This window comes from Nomascus leucogenys, chromosome 1a (genome assembly GCF_006542625.1).
Source record: "Nomascus leucogenys isolate Asia chromosome 1a, Asia_NLE_v1, whole genome shotgun sequence".
NCBI lineage: Eukaryota > Metazoa > Chordata > Mammalia > Primates > Hylobatidae > Nomascus > Nomascus leucogenys.
Window position 1 is genome coordinate 89,998,489 of NC_044381.1, and position 24,879 is coordinate 90,023,367.

General features: G+C 49.1%; 1 protein-coding gene, 1 non-coding gene and 1 pseudogene across 7 annotated transcripts in view; 2 read left to right on the forward strand and 1 right to left on the reverse strand.

The window, feature by feature from the left end:
• The window catches only part of DCAF4 (DDB1 and CUL4 associated factor 4), a 32,448-nt gene extending 16,894 nt beyond the window's left edge, over positions 1-15,554 (forward strand). For 4 of the 6 annotated variants that reach the window (XM_012504458.2, XM_003263664.4, XM_030812945.1 and 1 more), the window contains exons 7-14: positions 2,231-2,374; positions 3,495-3,544; positions 8,096-8,175; positions 10,092-10,193; positions 10,317-10,414; positions 11,453-11,626; positions 12,299-12,413; positions 14,517-15,551. In XM_012504458.2, coding sequence (XP_012359912.2) covers positions 2,231-2,374; positions 3,495-3,544; positions 8,096-8,175; positions 10,092-10,193; positions 10,317-10,414; positions 11,453-11,626; positions 12,299-12,413; positions 14,517-14,710 — 957 coding nt within the window. In that variant the 3' untranslated portion in view covers positions 14,711-15,551. Of the gene's footprint in view, positions 1-2,230; positions 2,375-3,494; positions 3,545-8,095; positions 8,176-10,091; positions 10,194-10,316; positions 10,415-11,452; positions 11,627-12,298; positions 12,414-14,516 lie in introns of all 6 variants that reach the window. The other 2 variants (XM_003263663.4, XM_030812966.1) reach the window with 2 other exon arrangements.
• Positions 15,555-17,636: 2,082 nt separating this feature from the next.
• LOC115835488 lies at positions 17,637-20,212 on the reverse strand (annotated as a pseudogene).
• TRNAC-GCA lies at positions 19,173-19,244 on the forward strand. Its single transcript has one exon. It is a non-coding gene; the product is annotated as a tRNA-Cys (tRNA).
• Positions 20,213-24,879: the final 4,667 nt, after the last annotated feature.

Here is a 24,879-nt window from a genome sequence, read left to right on the forward strand (position 1 = left end):
CGCTTAAACCCAGGGGCCAGGGAAATGTTGGCAGAGAGCTAGAGGGTCCACTGCAAACAAAGGTCCCTGACCTCTCAATGGACCACGTAAGAGCAGGGCCTGCCCGGCAAGCCCTATCCTTCCTGGAGGCTGAGGGAAAGCCAGGGAAAGTGAGAGGAGGTTACAGAGGCAGGAGCATCTGGACTCGGTCATCTGCTGGTAGGACTGGAGGCTGATGCTAGAGATTGACCCTGGAGGTCGACCCTGCATCCTCCTGCCCCAGGAGACCACCACAGCGGGGCCCTTCCATGTGAGGGGTGTTGGGGACCGGGCCCACATTCTCCCATGTGGCTTTTCTCTCCATGTGTGCTTGGGGGTATGGTTTGACTGAATGAGTAGAATCGTCTCTTGTGGTTGGTTCCCCTCAGGAGGCCCTTCCCTGGGGTAAAGTGGGTGGGGACCGTGGGGGTCGTTGGTGTGTGGGGTCTGGTGATGCACAGGCCACTGTTCACAAGCCTGGACATCTTGACCCTCATGCTTCCTCTCTCCTGACCCAGGCTTTACATGTGGTAGGTCGTCTCCATCACCCAAAGTTACAGTGACTCTGGCTGGCCAGTGTGACCGCACGGCCAGAAAGTGGCTTGGCACCTGGAGAGCAGTTTTTCAGATCTGAGTCTAGTCTCAATGATTCTTCTGGGAACATAACTTCTTCTTGCGTAAACTTAAAACGTTGGTACAGTTTCACCAAAACCAATGTCCAAACCTGTATGTGGGTCTGTATTTATTAGTATATACAAAACACATAAATATGTGGAGTTTTGCTTTGAAATAGCAATTAACCACATCATGTTTTAAAATGAGAAAAGAAAAGCTTAAAATAGCCCACATCTGGCACAGTGGTTCATGCCTGTAATCCCAGCATTTTGGGAGGCCTCGGCAGGTGGTTCACTTGAGCCCAAAAGTTTGAGACCAGCCTAGGCAACATGGGTAAACCCTGTCTCTACAAAAAAATATAAATTAGCTGGGCGTGGTGGTGTGTGCATGTAGTCCACAGGAGGCTGTGGTGGGAGGATCACTTGATCCCGGGAAATCAAAGCTGCAGTGAGCTGTGATTGTGCCACTGCGCTCCAGCCTGGGTAACCGATCAAGACTCTGTCTCAAGAGAAAAAGCAAAAATAGGGCCAGGCACGGTGGCTCACACCTGTAATCCCAGCACTTTGGGAGGCCGAGATGGGAGGATCACTTGAGGTCAGGAGTTCGAGACCAGCCTGACCAACATTGTGAAACCAAATCTCTACTAAAAATACAAAAATTAGCTGGGTGTGATGGTGCGCACCTGTAGTCCCAGCTACTCAGGAGGCTGAGGTGGGAGAATAGCTTGAACCTGGGAGTCGAAGGTTTCAGCAAGCTGAGATGGTGCCACTGTACTTCAGCCTGGGCAACAGAGTGAGACTCCCTCTCAAAAAAATTAGCCCACATCCTGAGCGAGGCATGGTGCCTCACACCTGTAATCCTAGCACTTTGGGTGGCTGAGGCAGGAGGATCACTTGAGGCCAGAAGTTCAAGACCAGCCTGGACAACATAGCGAGACCGTATCTCTACAAAAAAATGTAAAAGTAGCCAAGCACAGTGGTTCTGCCTGTAGTCCTAGCTGCTCAGGAGGCTGAGGAGAGAAGATCACTTGAGCCCAGGAGTTCAGAGTTATCATGAGCCATGATCATGCTACTGCACTCCAGCCTGGGTGACAACAGTGAGACCCCACCGCTTAAAAAAAAATAGCCTACATTTGAATGCAGTCTTTTTCTATTGCACGTTTTATTCAATGTAATTTTTTTTTCATGGTGGTAAAAAAAAAAATAGTGCCTATGTAATAGGAACTAGCGTTTTTCCTATTGCGGCACAGCCTTCGTGATGGCACATGACACATTCCTCTGGGTGGATGCTAGGACTTTCCCAAACCCACTTCTGAGTGAGGTCCTCATGCAGACCTCAGACTTTCTGGCCATGTCCCCTCACTGCCATTCTCATCCTTCCTCTTGAATTGTTAGATCAGACACCTGCTGGCTTTGCCCAGAGACGGCTGCACTGAGTTGGGGAAAGTGAGGTCATCTCCACTCTCGCTCATGGAGAGGAACTCTCACCTACTGAAAATGCACAGAGCATGGGGGCCAGGAGAGACGGGCAGGTCCCTCTTAGGCAACCCACCAGGCGCAGTGTGGGAGGTCACCCACTGCCCCCTTCCCTTTTCCAGGCAGATACCAACAGTGACCGGCTCTTCACAGTGAACGATGTTAAAGTCGGAGGCTCCAAGTATGGCATCATCAACCTGCAAAGTCTGAAGACCCCTACACTCAAGGTGTTCATGCATGAAAACCTCTACTTCACCAACCGGAAGGTACATTGCCCATCCCTGTAGCCTTTCTGCACACTTGACCCTGGGGGTAGTTCGGCAAATTCAAGGTAGAGGAGAGCAACTGGGGAAGAGGGCAGAGCATGGTTACCTCATTTTTCCATAAGACTTGATTTTTACTGGAGCCTAGGAGTTTCAGACCAACCTGGGCAGCATAACATGCATGGTGAAACCTCATCTCTACAAAAAAAAAAAAAAAAAAAAAAAAAATTATCTGAGTGTGGTGGTGCGCATCTGTAGTCCCAGCTGCTTGGGGGCTCGGGGGGAGGTGAGGTGGGAAGATCACCTGAGCCCAGGAGATCAAGGCTGCAGTGAGCCATAATCGTGCCACTGCACTCCAACCTGGGTAACAGAGCGAGACCCTGTCTCAAAAAAATGGATTTATAGTTGCTGAGAACCCATAGGGAAAGAAAAGGACCCCAGGAGTTTCTTGTCTTGAAAAAGAAAGTGAAATGAGATGGTTGGGGTAGGTTGAAGCAGCGCTTCTTTAACTGGTCCTCAGGACCGTCCCTCCAGGGGTCCAGGAGTTTATCTGAAAGGGCCCACACCAGGGCACAGAGTTCCTTGGAAATGGGCGACAGTGACTGTGGCCTGGGTGGGAGGGGTCCTGCCCTGTGTGTTGGAGTGATGCGTCATCCAGCCAGGCTGCAGCCAGCACTGAAGCTTAAACAAATAAGAGGAGCTTCCTGTCTAGGGAGCAACCTTTAAGTTGCAGTGGGGTGATGGCGGCATCCGTGAGAAGCTGTGACTTGCTATTCAGTTGAGGCATAAGCCGCAAGATGGATACAGGTTGAAAATGGCTTCTGGGTGAAGTGAGATACACCTTCAGAGTTTGGCTTATCTTCTGCCACTGTAGAAAATTCAGCCCTGCCCAGAGGGTATGCCAGATAGACCAGATGTCTCCCTGTGGGTCTGTTGAAGGACTCAGGCTTGAGGTTACTTCTGTCCTGCTCAAGCCCCGCCCTCAGAATGCTTGTTCTAGCCCATTTGAAGAGGAGCAGGACCTGAAGAGAGAAGTTACACATCTATGTCCCCACACGTTATTCCACAGGAAAGCATATTACTGTAGAATAACTTTCCATCTCGCTGTGTGCTTCCTTACCAGGTGAATTCGGTGTGCTGGGCCTCGCTGAATCACTTGGATTCCCACATTCTGTATCCTTTGGCAGAGGAAGAGGTTTGGTGGGCAGGCCACACCCTGACATGGACCTGGGTATCTGTGGGCTTCATGACATGGCATCTTAGTGATCAGAGGACTGGGCCCTTGTGCACTTATATCTCACGCTGTAGAAAAAAAAGCAGCGTACCTGGATAGAACACAAGGATGCCTGTGGAGCACAGAGAAGCAGCTGTGGTCCCATCATGGCTGTTTCTCAAGATGACATTGATGTCACTGTGTGGCAGACACTGTCTGGGCCTTCACATGCATGTGGTGGAGACAGGATGGGAACTCAGGCAATCTGGCTCCAAGGCCGGCTCACTCTGCCACTGTGTGACGGGAGGCTCTCGGTTCACTACACAGACCCAGTATTCCTGCCAGAGAGCTGGTGTGGTAGCAGAGGAAGAAGGCGGAAAGGAGCAGCACAGCCTTGGGGAGGAAGCCCAGCGCCTCCTGAGGCCAGGGAGGAAAACAGTGGTCAGGAGGGCAGGGCCCTCCTAGGGGAATCTGAGGGCAGGGTCAGAGAGGGGGTTCCTTTGGCAGTGGACATGGGTCTGTGGGCTCTGGGCCTCAGGTGCCCGCTGGCAACAGCTTTTTAGAGCACTCATCACACTAGTTTCTGCCTTCCTGGAGGGTGAGCAGAGCCACTTTGCTGAGAGCACAGTAGTACAGTGTCGTGGTCCCTGGCCTCTGGGACCCTTGGGGGCTCTTGATATGGCACAAGATTTGACTCACCCAAAGCCACATGTTCATGACTCTTGTCCTTGGTTCATTCTCTTATTAATGTGTTCTGGAAACAATGTGACTACTCATTGTACTTCACACCTACTTCTTGAGTTGTGGTGAGGTTAACATTAGTTAACTCCTGTGAATGCACCTAGCAGTTTCTGGCACATCATTGGTCCTCAACAAATGATAACTGAATCAGAATCTTTTTTGTAAATTTTATTTGTTTCACAGTACTCTATTTCAAAGGAGTTTTTTGGATTTTAATTTTTTTCAGAGTAAGGGGTCTTGCCCTGTCACCCAGGCTGGAGTGCAATGGTGCAATCATAGCTCACTCCAGCCTAGAACTCCTGGGCTCTAGTGATCCTCCTGCCTTAGCCTCCCGAGTCACTGGGACTGTAGGTATGCACCACCACACCCAGCTTACATTTCAAAGGGTGGTAGAGCCTAAATACATTAGCGACCTGACTACAAATTTATATAAGGCACCAAACTATGTGTGTTCTCTAAATTGAAAATTTTATGTGGCTTTCATTTGATGGGGTTCTGTAGGCTAACGGGACTGACCGCATGTTACTATGATGATTTAATCTGAGGGCTAAAGAGGCCAAGCTCTGCAGAGAGCAAAAACAAGAACCTCGCTCTCATTTCCCGTCTTTTAAAACAGCATGGTGTTCTCATGTTTCTGTGGGCTAAGGAGAGGGAAAAAAAAAATCCATGTAATTGGGCTTAAAGGGATGGATGGTCCAACGCTTCATCAGTGGCTCGCCCTCTGGTGGCCGTTTCTGGTAATCTTCGTGCTTTTGTGCTAAAGATTTTTTGTGCTGCTTCAGAAGTTCAGGTAACTTTTTCCCTTTAGAAAAATGATACTTTGTTCAGACCTGCACTCTGCATTTTCCCTGCAAGAGTGGTGGGAAGTTAGATGGAATTCTTTCTACACTTATTGGGCCCTTATTTAACCTGTGGCCTGTCAAAGGATTAAATCTTAGCCTGGCTCCATAAGTACTCAAAGTTTGAGTATAAATAAGCTGAGATTCAGCAACAGTAACTAACATGCACATCCCACTTTCTTCACTTCCTTGCCCTCCAAACCCAGAAGCAACATAAGTTTATTTAGTGGCGGTGTTCTCATTTACAGTTTCAGCACCCTCTATATCCTGGAGATACTTAACTTAGAGCTTACCACCCAGAGCAGTATGTCACATACACATCACATACTCAGATAGTCAAGAATGTCACCTGGCCAGGCACGGTGGCTCACACCTATAATCTCAGCACTTTGGGAGGCCAGATTTGGGGGATTGCTTGAGGCCAGGAGTTTGAGACCAGCCCGGGCAATATAGCAAGACCTCTCTACAAAAAAAATAATAATAATAAAATTCTATTAGCTGAGCATCGTGGTGTTTGCCTGTAGTTCCAGGTACTCAGGAAGCTGACGCAGGAGGCTCACTTGAGCCCCAGAGTTCAAAGCTGCAGTGAGCTGTGATCACACTACTGCACTCCAGCCTGGGTGAAAGAGAGAGACCCTGTCTCTTAAAAAAGAGAGAAAAGTGACTGGGCACAGTGGCTCATTCCCATAATCCCAGCACTTTGGGAGGCCGAGGCAGGCGGATCACTTGAGGTCAGGAGTTCAAGACCAGCCTGGCCAACATGGTGAAACCCCGTCTCTACTAAAAATACAAAAATTAGCCAGGTGTGGTGGCACACACCTGTAATCCCAGCTACTCAGGAAGTTGAGGCAGGAGAATTGCTTGAAAACCCGGGAGACAGAGGTTGCAGTGAGCCAAGATTGCACCACTGCACTCCAGCCTGGGCGACAGAGCAAGACTCCATTTCAAAAAATGTACATAAAAATAAAATGTTTAAAAAGATTTTTAAAAGTTATGTGATTGCTTTTCAGATATTTACATTTTCCAGTGAGGAATATGTGTGGTCGTTCAGACAACACCTATCAAGTACATGCAGTTACAAGGAGACAGAGACAGGCAACTCCACAAGTCTTCAGTGTAGGAGGAAAGCTGCATGCAGGAGGGATTGCAGCCACCTTCCTGGTGGGAGACCCATGAGGGCAGGAAGAGGTCAGGGACTCCTAATAGGAGGAGTCGGGAGAAAGCTTGGTATGTTTGGCAGCAGTTTGATATTCATGATGTCAGTGGCTAGGGAGCAGGGCCTTTCAAGACTGAATGCTCGCTCAGGGCTGTGGGAGGTCCCGGGGGTTGTGATTGTGGGGTCATTTTTGAAAATGATTCCTTTGGTGGCATTGTTGGGGGATAGACGGACGAGAGCAAGTCCTCAGACAGAAGCTGCTACAAGACTAAGGGCGGCAGTGAGGGCATGAAACGAGGTAGCAGGAGTGGAGGGAAGGGCACCAAGAGGCAGGCACAGGTTCTAGCCCGGGCATCTTGTGATAGGAGAAGGCTCAGGATAGACCTCCCTACATGGCCGTAGGACAGAACTGGAATGTTTCCATCAGGTTTAGAAACCAGGAGCTCATTGAAGATTGTGGTGAGAACATTTCTCTGGGAGGGTGAGGGTCAGGCCTGGGTTTCAATGGAGGAAAGGCAAGGGAGGGAGAATAAATACAGGCTCCTCTGGAGTGAAGTTTGGCTGTGAGGGGAAAAGGAGAGGAACTGTGTCAGTCAGAAGACACACACGTAGGCAAGGGTATAAAGGGGCAGGTCAGAGAGGGAAATCCAATGACTATGCTCATGTGAGCAGAGACACCCACATGTAGTCAGGGAAATGCAAGTTTAAATAACAGGTATCACCTGGTACCCATTCAGATAAGCAGAAATTTTAAGGGCTGGTAGTGAGATACTCTGTGCAATGCCATTTCTGTATTTTTTTTTTAAACAAAAGCTGCTTTGTATTATTTGCTGACAAATATATGTAGTGGAAATACGGCATGGCTTAGAAGAACTTACACCAATTTGAGAAGAGCAGTTCTCTTTGGGTAGAGGAGAAGGGAGAATTGGACTAGGGAGGGATCAGAGGGCTTTTTGGGATTTTTAATAGTATTTTATTTTTGAGACATGGTCTTACCCTGTCACCCAGGCTGGAGTGCGGTCACATGATCACAGCTCACCACAGCCTCAACTTCCAAGGCTCAAGCAATCCTCCCACCTCAGCCTCCCAAGGAGCTGGTACTACAGGCACACACCACCATGCCCAGCTAGTTTTTGTATTTTTTGTAGAGACAAGGTTTTGCCGTGTTTCCCAGGCTGGTCTTGAACCCCTGGGCTCAAGTGATCCTTCCGCCTCGGCTTCCCAAAGTACTGGGATTACATAGGCAGGAGCCACCACACCCAGCTTTTAACTATATCTGATTTGTTTTTCCCTTTAAAAAACATCTGAAGCTGGCCGGGCACGATGGCTCACCCCTGTAATCCCAGCACTTTGGGAAGCCAAGGCAGGCGGATCACCTGAGGTTGGGTGTTCGAGACCAGCCTGACCAACTTGGAGAAACCTCATCTCTACTAAAAATACAAAATTACCCAGGCATGGTGGCACATGCCTGTAATCCCAGCTACTCAGAAGGCTGAGGCAGGAGAATCACTTGAACCTGGGCGGCAAAGGTTGCGGTAAGCCGACATCGCGCCATTGCACCCCAGCCTGGGCAACAAGAGCGAAACTCCGTCTCAAAAACAAACAAACAAAAACATCTGAAGCTAAATGTGGACAGTGTAAACGCATGTTGAATCTGGGCGGTGGGGGTTACTCTGTCCTAGGTTGTGTGCCATATGACCTTCTGAAGGGTAAATGTCCATGCCTCCTCCCAGAGGGGAGCCTTGTGCATAACTGTCCTTAACAGCTTTTTCCAGGCTATGCCTCATGGGACTCGCAGAGACTCCAGGCTGTGCCACCCTGCTCCCAGCGTCACTGTTCGTCAATAGTCACCCAGGTACAGGGTTCTCTTCCTTTAAAGAAATCTGTCCTCTGTCTCCCGAGAGCTGTGTGGGGGTGGCTTAGAGAGAAGTATGGAGCCGCTGCAGAGGCACTGTGGGAGGATTCCCTAAGCATGTCCCAGGGTTAGTACCAGAAGCATGTGCTTTTTTACAGCATCTGCCCCTTTTTACCCATCTTGGGCCATTTCAGTCATTTCAGCAGCCAGAGCAGACTTAACGAACAGATTTGGATGCCTATGCACATCATTCAGAAAACACCTCCGAAGGTCCAAAGCACCTCGGGTGCTGTCAGGGATACTTAACAATCTGCCTACGTTAAGGCAATTTGACTCCTCCTTCCTGACAGCATTCTGGATATTACATTTTCAGTCTATCAGAAAATTAGGATCAATAAGACAAGGGTGAGAGGCCTCTTAAGAGTGTGGGCTTCAGGCAGACCTGGCACGAATCCCAGCTCTGCCCCTTGCCAACTTGAATGGAATGTTGAACCTCTCTAAAGTGGACAAGGCCTTCCCGGTCCACATCCATGGAGAATTAGGTGAGATCGCGCACATTTAGCCCAGTGCCTGGTATTTCATTGCACAGCAAGCTTATGAGGCAGGAGTGTGTCTTACCACCATTTTACAGATAAGGAAACTGAGGCAGAGAGTTTCAGAATTTGTCTTAAAAAAGTAATTTTTAGTGTTGGAGGTCAGGCTCACAGTACCCTTTGGGGAGGTAGTAATTGGGAAAGGGATGTGAGGGAGGCCTCTGGGGTACTGGATTGTTTTATGTCTTGTCCTGTCTTTTCTTTCTTTTTTTTTTTTTGAGATGGAGTTTCGTTCTTGTTGCCCAGGCTGGAGTGCAATGACACGATCTCAGTTCACCACAACCTCCGCCTCCGGGGCTCACGCGATTCTCCTGCCTCAGCCTCCCAAGTAGCCGGGATTACAGGCATGTACCACCACACCCGGCTAATTTTTGTATTTTTAATAGAGACAGGATTCTCCACGTTGGTCAGGCTGGTCTCGAACTCCTGACCTCAGGTGATCCACCCGCTTCAGCCTCCCAAAGTGCTGGGATTACAGGTGTGAGCCACCGCGCCTGGCCTGGATTGTTTTATTTCTTAACCTGGGTGGTGGGTACATGGCTATATTTAGTTTGTGATAACTCACTGAACTGTATCCTTACCATCTGTACATTCTATCAATGCAAAAGTTTATTTTAAAAAATATTTTGTCGAAGCACAGTGGCTCATGCCTGTAATCTCAACACTTTGGGAGGCCAAGGCAGGATAATCGTTTGAGCCCAGGAGTTCAAGACCAGCCTGAGCGACATAGCAAGACTCCAATCTCTACAAAAAATAAATAATTAGCCATGTGTGGTGGCTCACACCTGTGATCCCAGCTACTTGGGAGGCTGAGATGGGAGGATTCCTTGAGCCTGGGAGGTTGAGGGTGCATTAAGCCGTGATCACGCCACTGCCCTCCAGACTGGGCAAAAGAACAAGACCCTGTCTTTAAAAAATATATATATATATATTTATATATATATATATATATATATATATATATATTTATATATATTTACGTGTGTGTGTGTGTATACACACACACTTGCCTGAGATCACATAGCTGGTAGGTGATCGAGGATCGGAGCCACCTTACCTCCGACAGTATACTACCTCCCTGATATCAGTACTATTCATACTATAAACACGACTACTGGGAATGTTAACATAGATGCATTTTCAGAATAACCACTTGTGAGCCAGGCATCCCAGCTGAGTCTCTCTTGCAACCACAAAACCCAGAATGGGGCCAAAGATATAGACCCTCTGAGCAGCTGTGGGCATATTTGGATGTTTTCTGAACCCAGTGGTCCCTGGCCTGCCTAGAAGTCAGCCACACTTTACATTCTCCTATCCCCTTAGCAGGAATAGACCGGCCTGGCATGCTCTGCAGTTTCCGGATCCCTGGTGCCTGGTCCTGTGCCTGGTCCCTGAATATCCAAGCAAATAACTGCTTCAGTACAGGTGAGCCTGGCTCCCCAGGTGGCCAGAGAAGAGGCCTTAACAGGCCTTAAAACCCCATGTAGTTGTCCCTCTCCCCAGACTACATGTGACGTAATCTTACCAGCCCATCTCTGTCTCCGCCAGGCTTGTCTCGGCGGGTCCTGTTGACCAACGTGGTGACGGGACACCGGCAGTCCTTTGGGACCAACAGTGATGTCTTGGCCCAGCAGTTTGCTCTCATGGTTGGTTGGATTGGGACAGGCAGAATATAAAAGTTTGCCCTATGTGGAAATTTGGCCAGATTGAAATTGGACTTCTCCGTGCCATCTAGTCCTCTTTGACAGGGGAACAAGAGCATCAGAAAGGATCAGTGGGTTCCTTTGTAAGGGTGTCTGAGCCGAGTGAAAGTTGGTTGATCCAGAAAGGCTGGCCTGAGTTGCTCTAAACAACCTCTCATGGAAAGGTATTGTGAGCAGTTCTTAAGTATTCGGATTTACCCAGTAGGACAAACCATTTTTAAAATTGTATAAGCTAAACACCAATTCTTCACAGCTCTCAGGTTATATATTTTATATATTTAAAAAAATCAGGCCAAGTACAGTGGCTCATGGCTGTAATCCCAACACTTTGGGAGGCCAAGATGGGTGGATCATGAGGTCAGGAGTTCAAGACCAGCCTAGCCAAGATGGTGAAACCCCTTCTCTACTAAAAATACAAAAGTTAGCCGGGCGTAGTGCTGGGCGCCTGTAATCCCAGCTGCTCGAGAGACTGAGGCAGAATTGCCTGAACCCGGGAGGTGGAGGTTGCAGTGAGCCAAGATCGCACCACTGCACTCCAGCCTGGGCAACAGAGCAAGACTCCGTCTCAAAAAAAAAAAAAAAAAATTGTGGTCATTACTATATTTCACAGACTTTTCTCTAGAAAATGCCATCTTTCCTTAAAAGTGAATGAACCCACTAACCTGCTTTTTGTGGAGATGGGGTGCTATCTCTGGGACTTCAGAGAGAAAGGCCAAAGGGGACAGTGCAGGGGGGTGGGGGGTAGCTCCTAGGAGCTCCGTGCTACCCATGAGGAAGACACATGGGGTCTGGTTCTTCTAGCCACTAACAAGGAATCATCCTCCCTTCCAACTCCATTGAGACCCAAACTCTGATCGGCACGTGTCTAATCACACCGTCTGACCCAGAGCTGGAAGAGGGGTTGTATCAGGAGGACCTGCCCTGCCCAGTCTCAGAGGGATGTCATGGTAGCCAGGCACCGAGCAGTCCCTCTTTCCACAGGCTCCTCTGCTGTTTAATGGCTGCCGCTCTGGGGAAATCTTTGCCATTGATCTGCGTTGTGGAAATCAAGGCAAGGGGTGGAAGGCCACCCGCCTGTTTCATGATTCAGCAGTGACCTCTGTGCGGATCCTCCAAGATGAGCAATACCTAATGGCATCAGACATGGCTGGAAAGGTAGGGGATCATGGACTTTCTCAGGCCACAAGGTCTCGTGGCCCAGAGCCCTGCCAGGTGAAAGGGTTCTGCTGAAGAGGTCCTCATACCAAGACCCCAGGCAGGGGAAGTTCGCTGAAGACCAAGTGATTTGTAGGCCCTGTATGGGGACTGCTTTGTTGACCATATGAGCCTAATCTGACGTAAACAAAAGTGAAAATGATTCTCTGGTTATGTGCCTTCTTTCGAGATGGAGTCTTGCTCTGTCGCCCAGGCTGGAGTGCAGTGGTACTATCTTGACTCACTGCAACCTCTGCTTCCCGGGTTCAAGCGATTCTCCTGCCTCAGCCTCCTGAGTAGCTGGGACTACAGGCATGTGCCACCAGGCCCGGCTAATTTTTGTACTTTTAGTAGAGATGGAGTTTCACCATGTTGGTCAGGCTGGTCTCGAACTCCTGACTTCATGATCTGCCCACCTTGGCCTCCCAAAGTGCTGGGATTACACGCGTGAGCCACTGCACCCAGCCTGGTTACATGCTTTTGATGGACTCCAAGGCTCAGGAATTCGAGATGGAGATCTTCATGACCTGCACAGGCCACTGGAGACCACCTTGCCTTCCTGGCTTTGCACTTGGGGACCACCATGGTACCTCCTGGCCCCTCCCTGATGGCCCCTGGTGCTTCTTTCCACAGATCAAGCTGTGGGACCTGAGGACCACGAAGTGCATAAGGCAGTACGAAGGTCACGTGAATGAGTACGCCTACCTGCCCCTGCATGTGCACGAGGAAGAAGGAATCCTGGTGGCAGGTACTTGAGGACGGAAGGGGGAGTTCCACCCCATCAAATACTGTCTCTCAGGGGCGATCCCAGCAACTTCAGCAGCAGAGGGAAAAGTTACCCCAAAACAGACCTGAATCAAGGGGAGTGTGGACAGTTGGGTGGGGAGACTAGGAGGGAAGTAGAATTGGATATATTAGTAATCAGTGGTGTAAATAAATGTCTACCAGGTGGACAGCCTCATCCCATGTCAGTGGGCAAATGTCACTTCAGAAACAGGCAGGTGGGGAGGTTGTGGGGAGCCTGGGTTTGGAGTTTGAGTGGATTTCATCAGGCCAGCATTATCCCACCACACAACTATCTTATCCAAAAACTTGAGCTCCCTGTTGTCTCTACTCACATTTCCACCAGAGGATGCTGAGAAAAGAAGTTATGGTCATTGTAAAGATTCTTGGCCCTGGCCCGGCGCGGTGGCTTACGCCCGTAATCCAACACTTTGGGAGGCCAAGGAGGGCAGATCACAAGGTCAGGAGACTGAGACCATCCTGGCCAACATGGTGAAACCCCGTCTCTACTAAAATACAAAAATTAACTGGGCATGGTGGCACCTGTGTGTAATCCCAGCTACTCAGGAGTCAGAAGCAGGAGAATTGCTTGGACCAGGAAGTTGGAGGTTGCAGTGAGCTGATATCACACCACTGCACTCCAGCCTGGCGACAGAGCGAGACTCCGTCTCAAAATAAATAAATAAATAAATAAAAAAGATTCATGGCCCCTTTACTACCATCCCTGTGGCTCCATGATCTGCAGATTAGGAGCAGCTATCTGGCCACTAAGCCCCCCTGGAAGGGAGTTACCAGTTGATTACAGATGATGGTGGCTATAGTGTAATCAGACAGTGTGCAGGCTCAATGCTTTCACACTGAAATAGTGGCTGCTGACACTGCAGAATGTGTTCTCAGTCTTCAAGAATTGCCACCTCTACTGGTATTCCTATAGAAAGGGCTTATTCCCCATGGAACATTTTTGTGGCTAGGAAGCATCACTTTGTTAGGACGTTCATAGACTTATTTACTATTCTCATCAACACCAGGACTTCGCTTCCTTTTTAAGTCGATTTTTCACCTATTTTTATCACAGAAGAGCTCCTGTGAGCTGGATGATAGAGAGAACTCAGCCTTGCTGAGAGGTAGATGCAGGTAGTCGCCAGCTGCAGTAATAAACTGCAGCCGGGATTCAGCTTCAGCCACGATAGCACTTCTGGTCTTAGAGTGATCAGAATCACAAATATGAAATCCATGACTGCCCAAGGCCTGTCCTCTTCTCCTACTAAAGGTCTCCAGTGGTGTATATCATGTTTCTGGGCTGCTGTAACCCATGCTGTTGTATGTCACAGTCCTCAGAACTGGAGCCCTGAAGACTTAAACTGGTCCTAGGAACTGAAGCATTAAACCAGAGAGAGCTGTGGGGAGAGTTGTCAACCCAGCCCATCCCCAGGATGTAATGACTTTGACAGATCTTTTACTATAACATGAAAAGATCAGGCCAGGTGTGGTAGCTATAATTCCAGCACTTAGGGAGCTTGAGGCCAGGAGTTTAAGACCAGCCAGGGGCAACACAGCAAGACCCTATCTCAAAGAAAAAAAATTAGACATGGTGGCACACACTTGTAGTCCCAGTTAACTCAGGAGGCTGAGGCAGAAGGATGGCTTGGGCCTGGGAGTTCAAGGCTGCAGTGAGCCCTGATCGCACCAACTGCACTCTAGCCTGGGCGACAGAGCAAGACCTTGTCCCTAAAAAATGGGGGAAATCAGTTGCATGTCACCTAGACCAGGTGGGCCGCACTCACACTTGAACGTCCCGTGACATCAAGAGCAGCAGAATCCCCAGACATTAGCCAGGATACCTCCGAGCCACTCATGGCATCACACAGCCAACCAGGGCATCTTGTCATTGTTCTAGCACAACAGGGCGACTTGGGTTATCCGTAGAAATACTGTCCATTAATGAGTTTGTGTTTTGGCTCACATGAAATCACAGCCCTGAGGAATCTTGGGAAGCCATGTCCACATGTAGGTAAGTTTTCCTTTGCATTCTCTCACTAGCCTGCCATGTGTCTCTCCTCTTTCCTAGTGGGCCAGGACTGCTACACGAGAATCTGGAGCCTCCACGATGCCCGCCTACTGAGAACCATACCCTCCCCGTACCCTGCCTCCAAGGCTGACATTCCCAGTGTGGCCTTCTCATCGCGGCTGGGGGGCTCCCGGGGCGCGCCGGGGCTGCTCATGGCTGTCGGGCAGGACCTTTACTGTTACTCCTACAGCTAATTCTGCAGGGTACAGCCCAGAGCCATGTGGATTTGACTTACGGGAGTAAAGTGTAACTTTTTACTGCATCTAATGAGGGCGTTTTAAGTGACACTCAGTGTACACAGATCCCATCCTCTGGCTGCTAGGAGAGAAGTGCTGAATGTTCCGTGTGGCGACACTCAGGAAAGTTATTTGAGTTAAATTGCTGGCTCAGAGAGCTTCGAAGTCCTTTTCATAAAAGGTACCTCTTTCCTTTTCTTACTGAATTCTTAGAACTTAGTTAACCCTCCCTGCCTTTTCTTAACAAAAAGGACTTTTCTAAGGACTGAAGATTGGTAAAAACGAAAAGCTTCTTCCACCAAGAGCCCATTGGAGAAGCCCAGTGATGAGACGGTGAGATGGTTTGAGTCCTCGGTTCCTGGGTCGCAGGAAGAAAGACCTGCATCCTGCATCTGTACTTGGGGAAGCCAGCAGAGAGGACGGGGAGGTTACTTCTCTAAGTTTCTGCAGAAGTATTGAAGGCTGGAGTTTGGAATCCTTAAACTTGGCCTTCTCAAACTCAGCAGCAGATCTCCGGGATTCTCCTGTTATTATCCAAAGACATTGGAAGGAAAGATGGATCTTCTTACATGCTAGAAGTTTTAAACAGTCCTTAACATGCCTTTGTTGAAGCACCTTCCAGAATGTAAGGTTCAGCAGCTCTGGTTTCTATTACAGTGACTTGAATGTCAGATTCAAGGGCCTGGCGTCAAAGGAGATTGGTTTTGACTTTTTGTAATCTAGGAGCGACGGTTTGTGAGATGTTTATTCAGTGTTAAAGAGCCTGTTTTTCTACCAAACAATAAAACCAAGAGAAGAATCATGGTGTGACATGCGCTTCTGCGAATGACTTAGGAGATCATGAAGCTTGGGCTGCTGGGACCAACTTTCATAGCCTTCCTGGAGAGCTTCCCTGGGCTCCTCCAGACCCACTCTGCCCTCATCATCTGTCCATCTCCACCCTGCTCTGTGCATGCCCAAAAGACTCACCTCTGGACTAGGTCAGGGTTCCCTGGCTCCCAGCGGCTAGGTAGGTTCAGCCAGTGGGAAGCAGCAGCAGAACACAGAGGGCAAGAGGAGAGGGAGGTGGGATCGCTGGTTCCCCGGCTCCCTTCTGGTTGGGCTATGGGTGGCTGTAACCAAAACCCACCACTTCTATTGGAAAGTGCTCAGAGAGAGCCGGGTTCCAACAACTCTTCATTTGTCCCTTCAGACCTACAGCTGCTCATCACACCTCACTTGCTGGCCCAGGATGCCTCACTAGGTAGACTCACAGTTCCCCACTTGAATGTGGCCAGTACCCTGACTAATACAGCATATTCTATAAAGAACCAAAATTTTTTTTTTTTTTTTTTGAGATGGTGTTTTGTACTTGCCCATGCTGGAGTGCAATGGCGCTCTCACCGCACCCTCGACCTCCTGGGTTCTAGTGATTCTCCTGCCTCAGCCTCCCGAGTAGGTGGGATTATAGGCGCGTGCCACCACGCCTGGCTAATTTTGTATTTTTAGTAGAGATGGGGTTTCTACACGTTGGTCAGGCTGGTCTCAAACTCCTGACCTCAGGTGATCTGCCCGCCTTGGCCTCCCAAAGTGCTGGGATTATAGGCATGAGCCACTGCACCCAGCAATTTATTTTTATTTTTTATTTTTTTTTGAGACATGGTCTTATTCTGTCACCCTGGCTGGAGTGCGGTGGCACGATTTTGGCTTACTGCAACCTCCACCTTAAGTGTTCAAGGGATCCTCCCACCTCAGCCTCTCGAGTAGCTGGGACTACAGAGACAGGGTTTCACAATGTTGCCCAGGCCGGTCTTGAACTCCTGAACTCAAGTGATCTGCCCATCTCAGCCTCCCAAAGTGGTGGGATTATAGGCCTGAGCCACCGCACCTGGCCCGGTTCTTAAATGTATTTAATCTGTCCTCCCCAGTTACTTAAAGCTCTGACCTGTTCCCTCTCCCACCAGCAAACCCCAGGGCAGTTTGCACTGTGCCCCCTCAGCATTGTGGCTGACAGTCTTCTGTGTTCTCTTCCCCACATTCAGGATCATGGTGGCACAGGAAGGGATGGCTGGGTAATAGAATACATCCTCCACATCTTCAGGAAAGGACAGAGATACCTCAATAGGAGAAGTTGGGCAGGAACAGGCAAGTGCTGCCTCCACTTCCAGCCTCATCATGGTTCCTGGGCCATAGTGAAGCCTGGTTGAGGGGAAGAGGCCCAGGGACTGCATCCTTCCAGCTTTTCTTCACATACACAAGCAGATGGTGCCACAGTGCTCCCTGATATTAGCTAATAAGCACCTAATGTATGTCAGGACCCCCCCCCCCTTTTTTTTTGAGACATGGTCTCTGTCGCCCAAGCTGGAGTGCATGAGTTGCAGTAGCACAATTACTACTCACTGCAGTCTTGACCTCCCTGGGCTTGAGCAATCCTCCCACCTCAGTCTTCTGAGCAGTTGGGCCCACAGGTGTGCACCACCACACTCAGTTAATTTTTTATTTTTTGTAGAGATGGAGTCTCCCTATGTTTCCCAGGCTGGTCTTGAACTCCTAGGCTTAAGTGATCCTGTGGCCTCAGCCTCCCAAAGTGCTGGCATTACAGACATGAGCCATTTGTAAGGCGCTTCTCACCCTCACACTAACCCCACGGCACAGTTTGGGAAACAAGTTTCTTGAGTTAAAGTGGTTTGGCAAGAAGGGCTGAGCTGGGATTAAGATTCCTCGCTTCCCAACTCTGAAGCCCCTGTTCCCCTCACTGCTGCATCCTGCTCATATTCCAGGCCCAGGTTAACAACAATGGGAAAGAGTTGAGAGAGACTTTTCTAACAGGGTAAACCCTCCTCCCAGCCCAACTCCACCATCCTGGGCCACTCCTCTACTCACATGATCCTTTGTACCATTTGGTTCAATTGATCTTGATCTCATCCATTTTTTCCACATAGGTCAGCTACAAGGGTGAGATTTTTCTCATTTCTCGTGGGAGAAAGGCAAGCTCTGCCAAGCCCAGAATTTCTGGCCCCTCCTGTCCCAGCACAAACCATTCACAGTCTTCCCACAATTATTCCTGGTTCGGGGTTTTATTTCTGGGAAGCCTTCTGTCCCTCAACCTCACCAGCCCTTGGCTTTTCAGCTCAGAGGCTCAAGACATTTGAGGATTGCATGTTCGGCTGTGGGCATGGGGAATGCAGTGACTACGCCTGGTTGGCATCCCATACCACACCCAGGGGAATGGGGAAGCCAAGAGGTGGACTGAATGCAGGCTCAGGCCTCTCCTTGCCCCCAAGGGCATCCTCTCCAGCAGGTGACTGGGCATGACCACTACAGTGCTGATCTCAAACCGGTCAGTGGGTTCAGTGGGAGGTTTGGCTACCACGGGAACACCCCAGCTCTCCGTCGGAGCACGTCTGTCTTTGGAGAGGTCACCCACTTCCCTCTGTTCTAACAGCATCTCTTCCCTTCATAGCCCTCAACATGAATTTCTAAGACAGATATTTAGATGAACTCTTAATGTTATTTTACATTAAAAAAATTTATTTTTGTCTCCAAGTGTGCCGTTTCTTCCCTGAGATTGGAGGAAGGAGCCAGCTGGACTCTCGGCTTCTCTTCCCCCTGGAGAGGAGGTGAGACGAGAAAGGGCTTCTCGGGCCTATGCCCTTGCACTCCATACCAACCAGTGCCAGCTTTGAAAGGTGAGGCTTCAGTTCTCCCCTGCCAGTGGGATAAGAAGGAGCCACAGTATTCAACCTCAATAAAACACTTCCCCAGCTATCAGCAGGACCCCAGGGTCAGAGCTGGCTATTGTTTCCATCGAGAACAGAGCAGAGGCCAAGCTCCATGGTATACATGTGTAATCCCAGCACTTTAGGAGGCCGAAGTGAGGCCGAGACGGGAGGATTGCTTGAGCTCAGGCAGTTGGATCCTTGAAACCAGCCTGGGCAACATGCCAAAACCCTGTCTTTACAAAACACACACACTCTATACATAGAGAGAGAGACTCTCACTCTTAGCCCAGGCTGGAGTACAGTGGTGTGATCTCAGCTCACTGCAACCTCCACCTCCAGGGTTCAAGCAATTCTCCTGCCTCAGCCTCCCTAGTACCTGGGATTACAGGTGCCTGCCACCATGCCCAGCTAATTTTTTTGTATTTTTAGCAGAGATGAGGTTTCACCATGTTGGTCAGGCTGGTCTCAAACTCCTGACCTCACCTTGGCCTCCCAAAGTGTTGGGATTACAGGCGTGAGCCACCGTGCCCAGCACAGGTTGTCATTTTCAAGTGTTCCCTTTCAGTTTATTGGTGGCCAAGGGAAAAGCCAAAGCAGATGATGGATAATTAAGAAGGTGGGGCTTTAGAACACAAAGCTTGCCAGAACTCTAGTGTGGGTGGAACTTGATTGTATTGAGTCACTATAAGTGGACAAGGAAGGAGCTTCTGATAGGTGAAGGGGGTATAGCTCAGCGGTAGAGCATTTGACTGCAGATCAAGAGGTCCCCGGTTCAAATCCGGGTGCCCCCTTCCCGGATGTTTTCTCATTTAGAAGTAAATACTGTCAGCTACAGTGTCACTAGAAAAGATAAAGGAATTTTCAACTTGCTCTTGTGCTAATAAAATTGTTCCTCCCACATTCCAGCTGACCATTTGGACAAAAAGCCCCTTTAGGACCTCCGTTGTCTTCCATTAAGACCAAGTACCTGAGGAGATTCTAAATCTATGAGTAAGTCTGAGAGCTGTGAACACAATTTGGCCATCGGGTGTGTGTCAGAGTATATATAAAAATGTTCCTTCAACATATACTTTTGAAAAGCTCCCTTGAATTAAAACATGAAAGAAGGGCCAGGCGCAGTGGCTCATGCCTATAATCCCAGCACTTTAGGAGGCTGAGGTGGGTGGATCACTTGAGTTCAGGAGTTCAAGACCAGCTTGAACCACGTGGCAAAACCCCGTCTCTACTAAAAATACAAAAATTAGCCAGGCGTGATAGTGCGCGCCTGTAATCCCTGCTACTTGGGAGGCTGAGGCAGGAGAATCTCTTGAACCCAGGAGGTAGAGGCTGCAGTGAGCCAAGGTCATGCCACTGCACTCCAGCCAGGGTGACAGAGAGAGACTCTGTCTCAAAAAGAAAAAAAACCTCTTTGATGACATCCTTTGCCATGGTCTTTAACGCTATGCAACCGCAACTAACCACTTTATGGGGTTTTCTCTTTGTCAGTTTTACAGTGGCCCACCCTTTACCCTAGTTTCTTGTCATCAACCTTAATTAGGGTGATCTGGTGTTCAGCACCAAGGGTCTTCACCAGCCACATAGGTAGGCTCATCACAGTTGGGGGCAGCACACAAGGATGGGCCCAGAGCTTGTCTAAGGCTTTGGCAGCTTCTCGAATTCCACGTGCTAGGCCATCGTGGATGAGGGCAGCCTTTGGGACCTTTTGTAAAGCAGTATTAAGGTCCATGACACCTCCAGCAGTGATGCCTTCCTGGGCCATGGCGGTGGGTTAGCGGGGAAGCTGATTCTTGAACACACCTGAGCCTCTGCCTCCGCGACTCAGTGGCAGTGGGGAAACAGCGGCAGTTTGTTCTTGGTTAACACTCAATGCACCTAAAATGTGGTCTAGGTTGCATGAAAAGGGGTTAAACTTGGCCAAGAAGTTGATTAAGCATTTTGGCCAGTTTGCTTGTTACCACTGGTGTCATAAAGATTAATATGTTACAATCTCCGAGCATTTTTCTTTTTTTTTTTTTTAGACAAGGTCTCACTCTGTCACCCAGGCGTGATCTTGGCTCACTGCAGCCTTGACCTCCCAGGCTCAAGCAATTCTCCCACCTCAGCCTCCTGAGTAGCTGGGATTACAGGCGTGTGCCACCACACCAGTCTGATTTTTTAGGTTTTGGGGTTTCTTTTTTTGTAGAGACAGGATTTTGCCATGTTGCTCAGGCTGGTCTAGAACTCCTGGCCTCAAGCCATCCACTCGCCTTGGCATCCCAAAGCACTGGGATTACAGGTGTGAGCCACCGTGCCTGGCCTTGAAGGATATTCCATTTTGCCCTACTCCCCAGGTGACAATGAAAGATAGCAAATGAGCAGGTGATTGTGACAGCAGCACTGAGCTGTGATAGACCCTTTGCTAACTAGCTCAGTGTTTGCTTACTTATAGCCTTCTAGAGACAACAATGAATGGCACACACTGGTTATCAAAAATGTCCACAAATACTGGCCGAGTGTGGTGGCTCATGCCTGTAATCCCAACACTTTGGAAGGCCAAGGCAGGCAGATCACTTGAGGTTGGGAGTTCAAGACCAACCTGGCCAACCTGGTGAAACCCCATGTCTACTGAAAATACAAAAACTAACTAGGCGTGGTGGTGCATGCCTGTAATCCCAGCTACTCAGGAGGCTGAGGCAGGAGAATCCCTTGAACCCTGGAGGCGGAGGCTGCAGTGAGCCGAGATTGCACCACTGCATTCCAGCCTGAGCGACAGAGTAAGACTCCGTCTCCAAAAAAAAAAAAAAGCCCACAAATAAATACTACCTCATGTCCCATGTTGCTGTGGACACCTGAGAATCTAACTGGCCCAACATGGTTTGGAGGGCACTGCCAGCCTCCTAGGTGTCCTCAGCAAGGTTCCTCATAGCAGGCATCCTTCATCGAACACCGAGTCAGCCCCTCCCTATTACCTGTCAACCCTAGATCTGTCCTAGTCTAAATCTTCCACCTAACCATCTCCAAAAACAGTTTCAGGCTAGACTCCATTTCTTCTTGATTTCTCCATTTGTACGTGTTGCTAAAAGGCTCTGGTCCCACTCTAAGTCTGTCCTCTCCAGTCTATCCACTGTACTGCCACAGGAATGATCTTTCTAGATCTTCGCTTTCGATGGCTTCCTGTGCCTCAGATAGAGGGTGTGGTCTTTTGTGATCTGACCTCATATGCCTCTCCATCCTCTTGCGCCATCTCTGCCTCACACCTGGTGCTCTCGGGACACCACGTTTCAAGCCTGTCCCCCACACACCCGGGCCTTTGCTCAAGCCACCCAACTCCTTTTCATCCAGAAAAGTCCAACTTTTAAGGCTCAGCGTAAAAGACACCTCAGGGAAGTTTCGCTTCCCCAGCACTTGACGCAACTAGACACTTGTTATGATGGATGAACAATTTTTTGTTTTGCCAGCATGATTTCATTTTCATTACTACAACCCTAGAAAGTAAATTTCCACACTTTACAGAAGAAAAAAGTGAATCTCAAGAGAGTGATTTGCCCAAGGTCTTCTGCTGCTAAGTGTAGCAGAGCCAGCTGAGGCTCCTACTGAAGTTCAAGACTCTATTAGGCCCCTCGTGTTGGGGAGAATGGGCTTCTTACTGTTCCTCTGGACATTTAAGATCTTCTTGGGTTCAGTTCAACAGTTTCCCCTTTTCTCCCTCTTTGCTTAAGACTCACTGCCTCAGCCTCCCACAGTACCTTCTGGCCTGGGCCTGGCTATCGTATCGTTGCTCACGTCTCCCTGCTTGCTCCTACTACCTGCCTGCCTGCTTGCACTCTTGGCTTCACGTGAATAAAGGCAGCTGTTGCAATACCGAAAAGGATATTCTCTGTAGATGCCATAATCTGAGCAAAGGCACACAGACACAAATGCTCCTGGTAGTCCAGGGCAGCCAGAACTGAGGTGCCGTGGTGGATGGGAAATCCATTCAGGCTTTGCTTGTGTTGCAGTATTTTTGTGTGTGTTTTCACAGAGACAGGATCTTGCTATGTTGCCCAGGCTGGTCTCAAACTCCTGGCCTCAGGTGAACCTCCCGCCTCAGCCTCCCAAAGTGCTGGGATTATAGGCACGAGCCACCGTGCCCAGCCAAGTTCCACTATCTCTGGATATGAAATGGAGTTATCTAAGGATAAAGCCAGAGCGTCAGAGAGATTCTGGCTGGAGTTAAGGGTATGGCCAGTTTAAGGTGGCCGTTGAAAACGTGGCAGTGGATAAGTCCCTCAGTACAGCATCATGTACTGGAGGACTGCACGGCCCGCTGTCTACAAATGGTAGTTTCAAAGATGGCTCGGTTCACGAGACTGTCACTAAATTACAGATTATCTAATCCCAGAAAACCCCATACCCTATGAGCTTTAGTGTTCACGAGTGACGATTTCCAAAGTACATTAAAAAAAAAATTATACCAGGTGCAATTTAAGAGTTAGGAGTTAGAATGTACTCAGATTTTGTACAGTAACTAAAACATCCTATTCATGATGAGAAGAATTACAGACTACGATTGTGGGTTCCACTGTCTCTCCCTAGTGATGGTAGGTCTGAAATGGAAAATGCAAACATAGCTGCAAAATTAACATTAAATCACAATCTTTTTAACAATTGGAAGCTGGCCAGGAGCAGTGGCTCACGCCTGTATCCCCTGCACTTTGGGAGGCCAAGGCAGCAGATTGCTTGAGCCAGGAGTTCAAGACCAGCCTGGGCAACACAGCAAAACCCCATCTCTATAAAATTCAAAAAAAAAAAAAAAAATCGGAAGCTTAGCTTCTGTTATAGGCTAGATCAACTTGCTTCATCTCTCAGCCAGTGAGTCTTTTTAGTGAAAAATAAAGCTGCTTTTAGTGAAAAAGTGTGACTGCCCTCGGCCATGAGAATCTCCAAGGCCAATGGAAATGATCAAAGCTAAGCTTGCTGACCACACTAGCAGTCACCTTGATTCTTACCTTTCCTCCTAAGAAGATACTGACCTTACCTGCAAATGCAAAAGAATTAACAAGTTGTAAAGGGGAAGGAAAACAGGGGGAGAAGCTCAACAGTGCGATGGTGATAGAAGGGGTCCGGGGCTGCCTGGACTCAGGCCAGCTTGGAGTGTGCCGGGCAACGCTGGGCTTCTGATACTCTAGGAGCCAGTGTCTTAGGCTGTAAGACAAGAACCCTACTGCGGACCTTCCAGTGTGGTTGTGACAATTAACCATGTAAAGCTCCTAGCATAGTGCAAGGCACGTTAAAAAGCACCTAAATATTGGTTCTGTTTGCTTTTCCGGTTCCCAAATAAATCAGCAGTTAAACCCAAGGGATGTGTAAGGATCCCACTTGGTCTCATTGATCAGGAGACCGGCGTCATTCTCAGCCACAAGTTGCAATCTCCAGTCACAGCCCTCAGGGATATGTTCAACCATTGTCTCTACCTATGAGCAAGTCTTTTAAACCAGAAAGTGATTAAAAGCCTTTCCGTGGCTCCCCCTGAAAAGGAGAGGGGACGAAACTCTGTTACTACATGTCAGGATAGTGGTTACTCCTGGTGGGGGGAGGAACCAGGAGTTCTTGGAGGACAGCCATGTTCTGTTTCTTAATCTGGGTGCTGATGGGTTATGTAGTATTCAGTTTGAGAAAATCAAGCTGAAGTACAGATGTATAATAGTTCAATAGGTTTGTTTTTGTTGTTAAGACAGGGTCTCACTCTGTCACCCAGGCTGGAGTACAGTGACATCTCCGAGGCTCAAGCAATCTTCCTATCTCAGCCTCCCCAGTAGCTGGAATTACAGGCGTGCGCTGCCACACCCAGCTTTTTTGGGGGGAGGGGTTGGTTTTCTTGGTAGGGACAGGGTTCACTCACCACGTTGCCCAGGCTGGGCTCGAACTCCTGGGCTTAAGTGATCCGCCCACCTTGGCCTCCCAAAGGGCTGGGATCACAGGTATGAGTGACCGCGCCTAGCCAGGACTATGTATTTTAAACCTAGGGAGTGAAAATCAGGACTAATACCCCATCTCTTCTACTGTGCGAGAGGATTCCTCAACAGACCCTGACCCGACAGCTGCCAGAGTGTAACCTGGAGAACCCAAGCTGTGAAACTGCTACCACTGAGCCTTGCTCAGCCAATGCCACGGCTGCAGAAAGGGGGTCTGCCAGGGGACCCCGGCTGCAGGAAGGTCTGAGGAACAGCTCTAAGTACGGGATAAGTGGTGAGAATGTGGGGGCCCTCTAGTCACTAGACAGAATTCCATGACCGTCAGCTACTGCCTTCCTTACATAAAGGAATATTCATGATAAGCTCAAAGCTCTGGTCCCAGTCAGCACGCTGATCTGGGTGGGGCGTGCTATCTAGCGAAGGGCTGGAGACAACAGGCTGTGGTCATGAGCCTGACATCCACTGGACAGGATCATGGTTTGGGGGTAGTTGG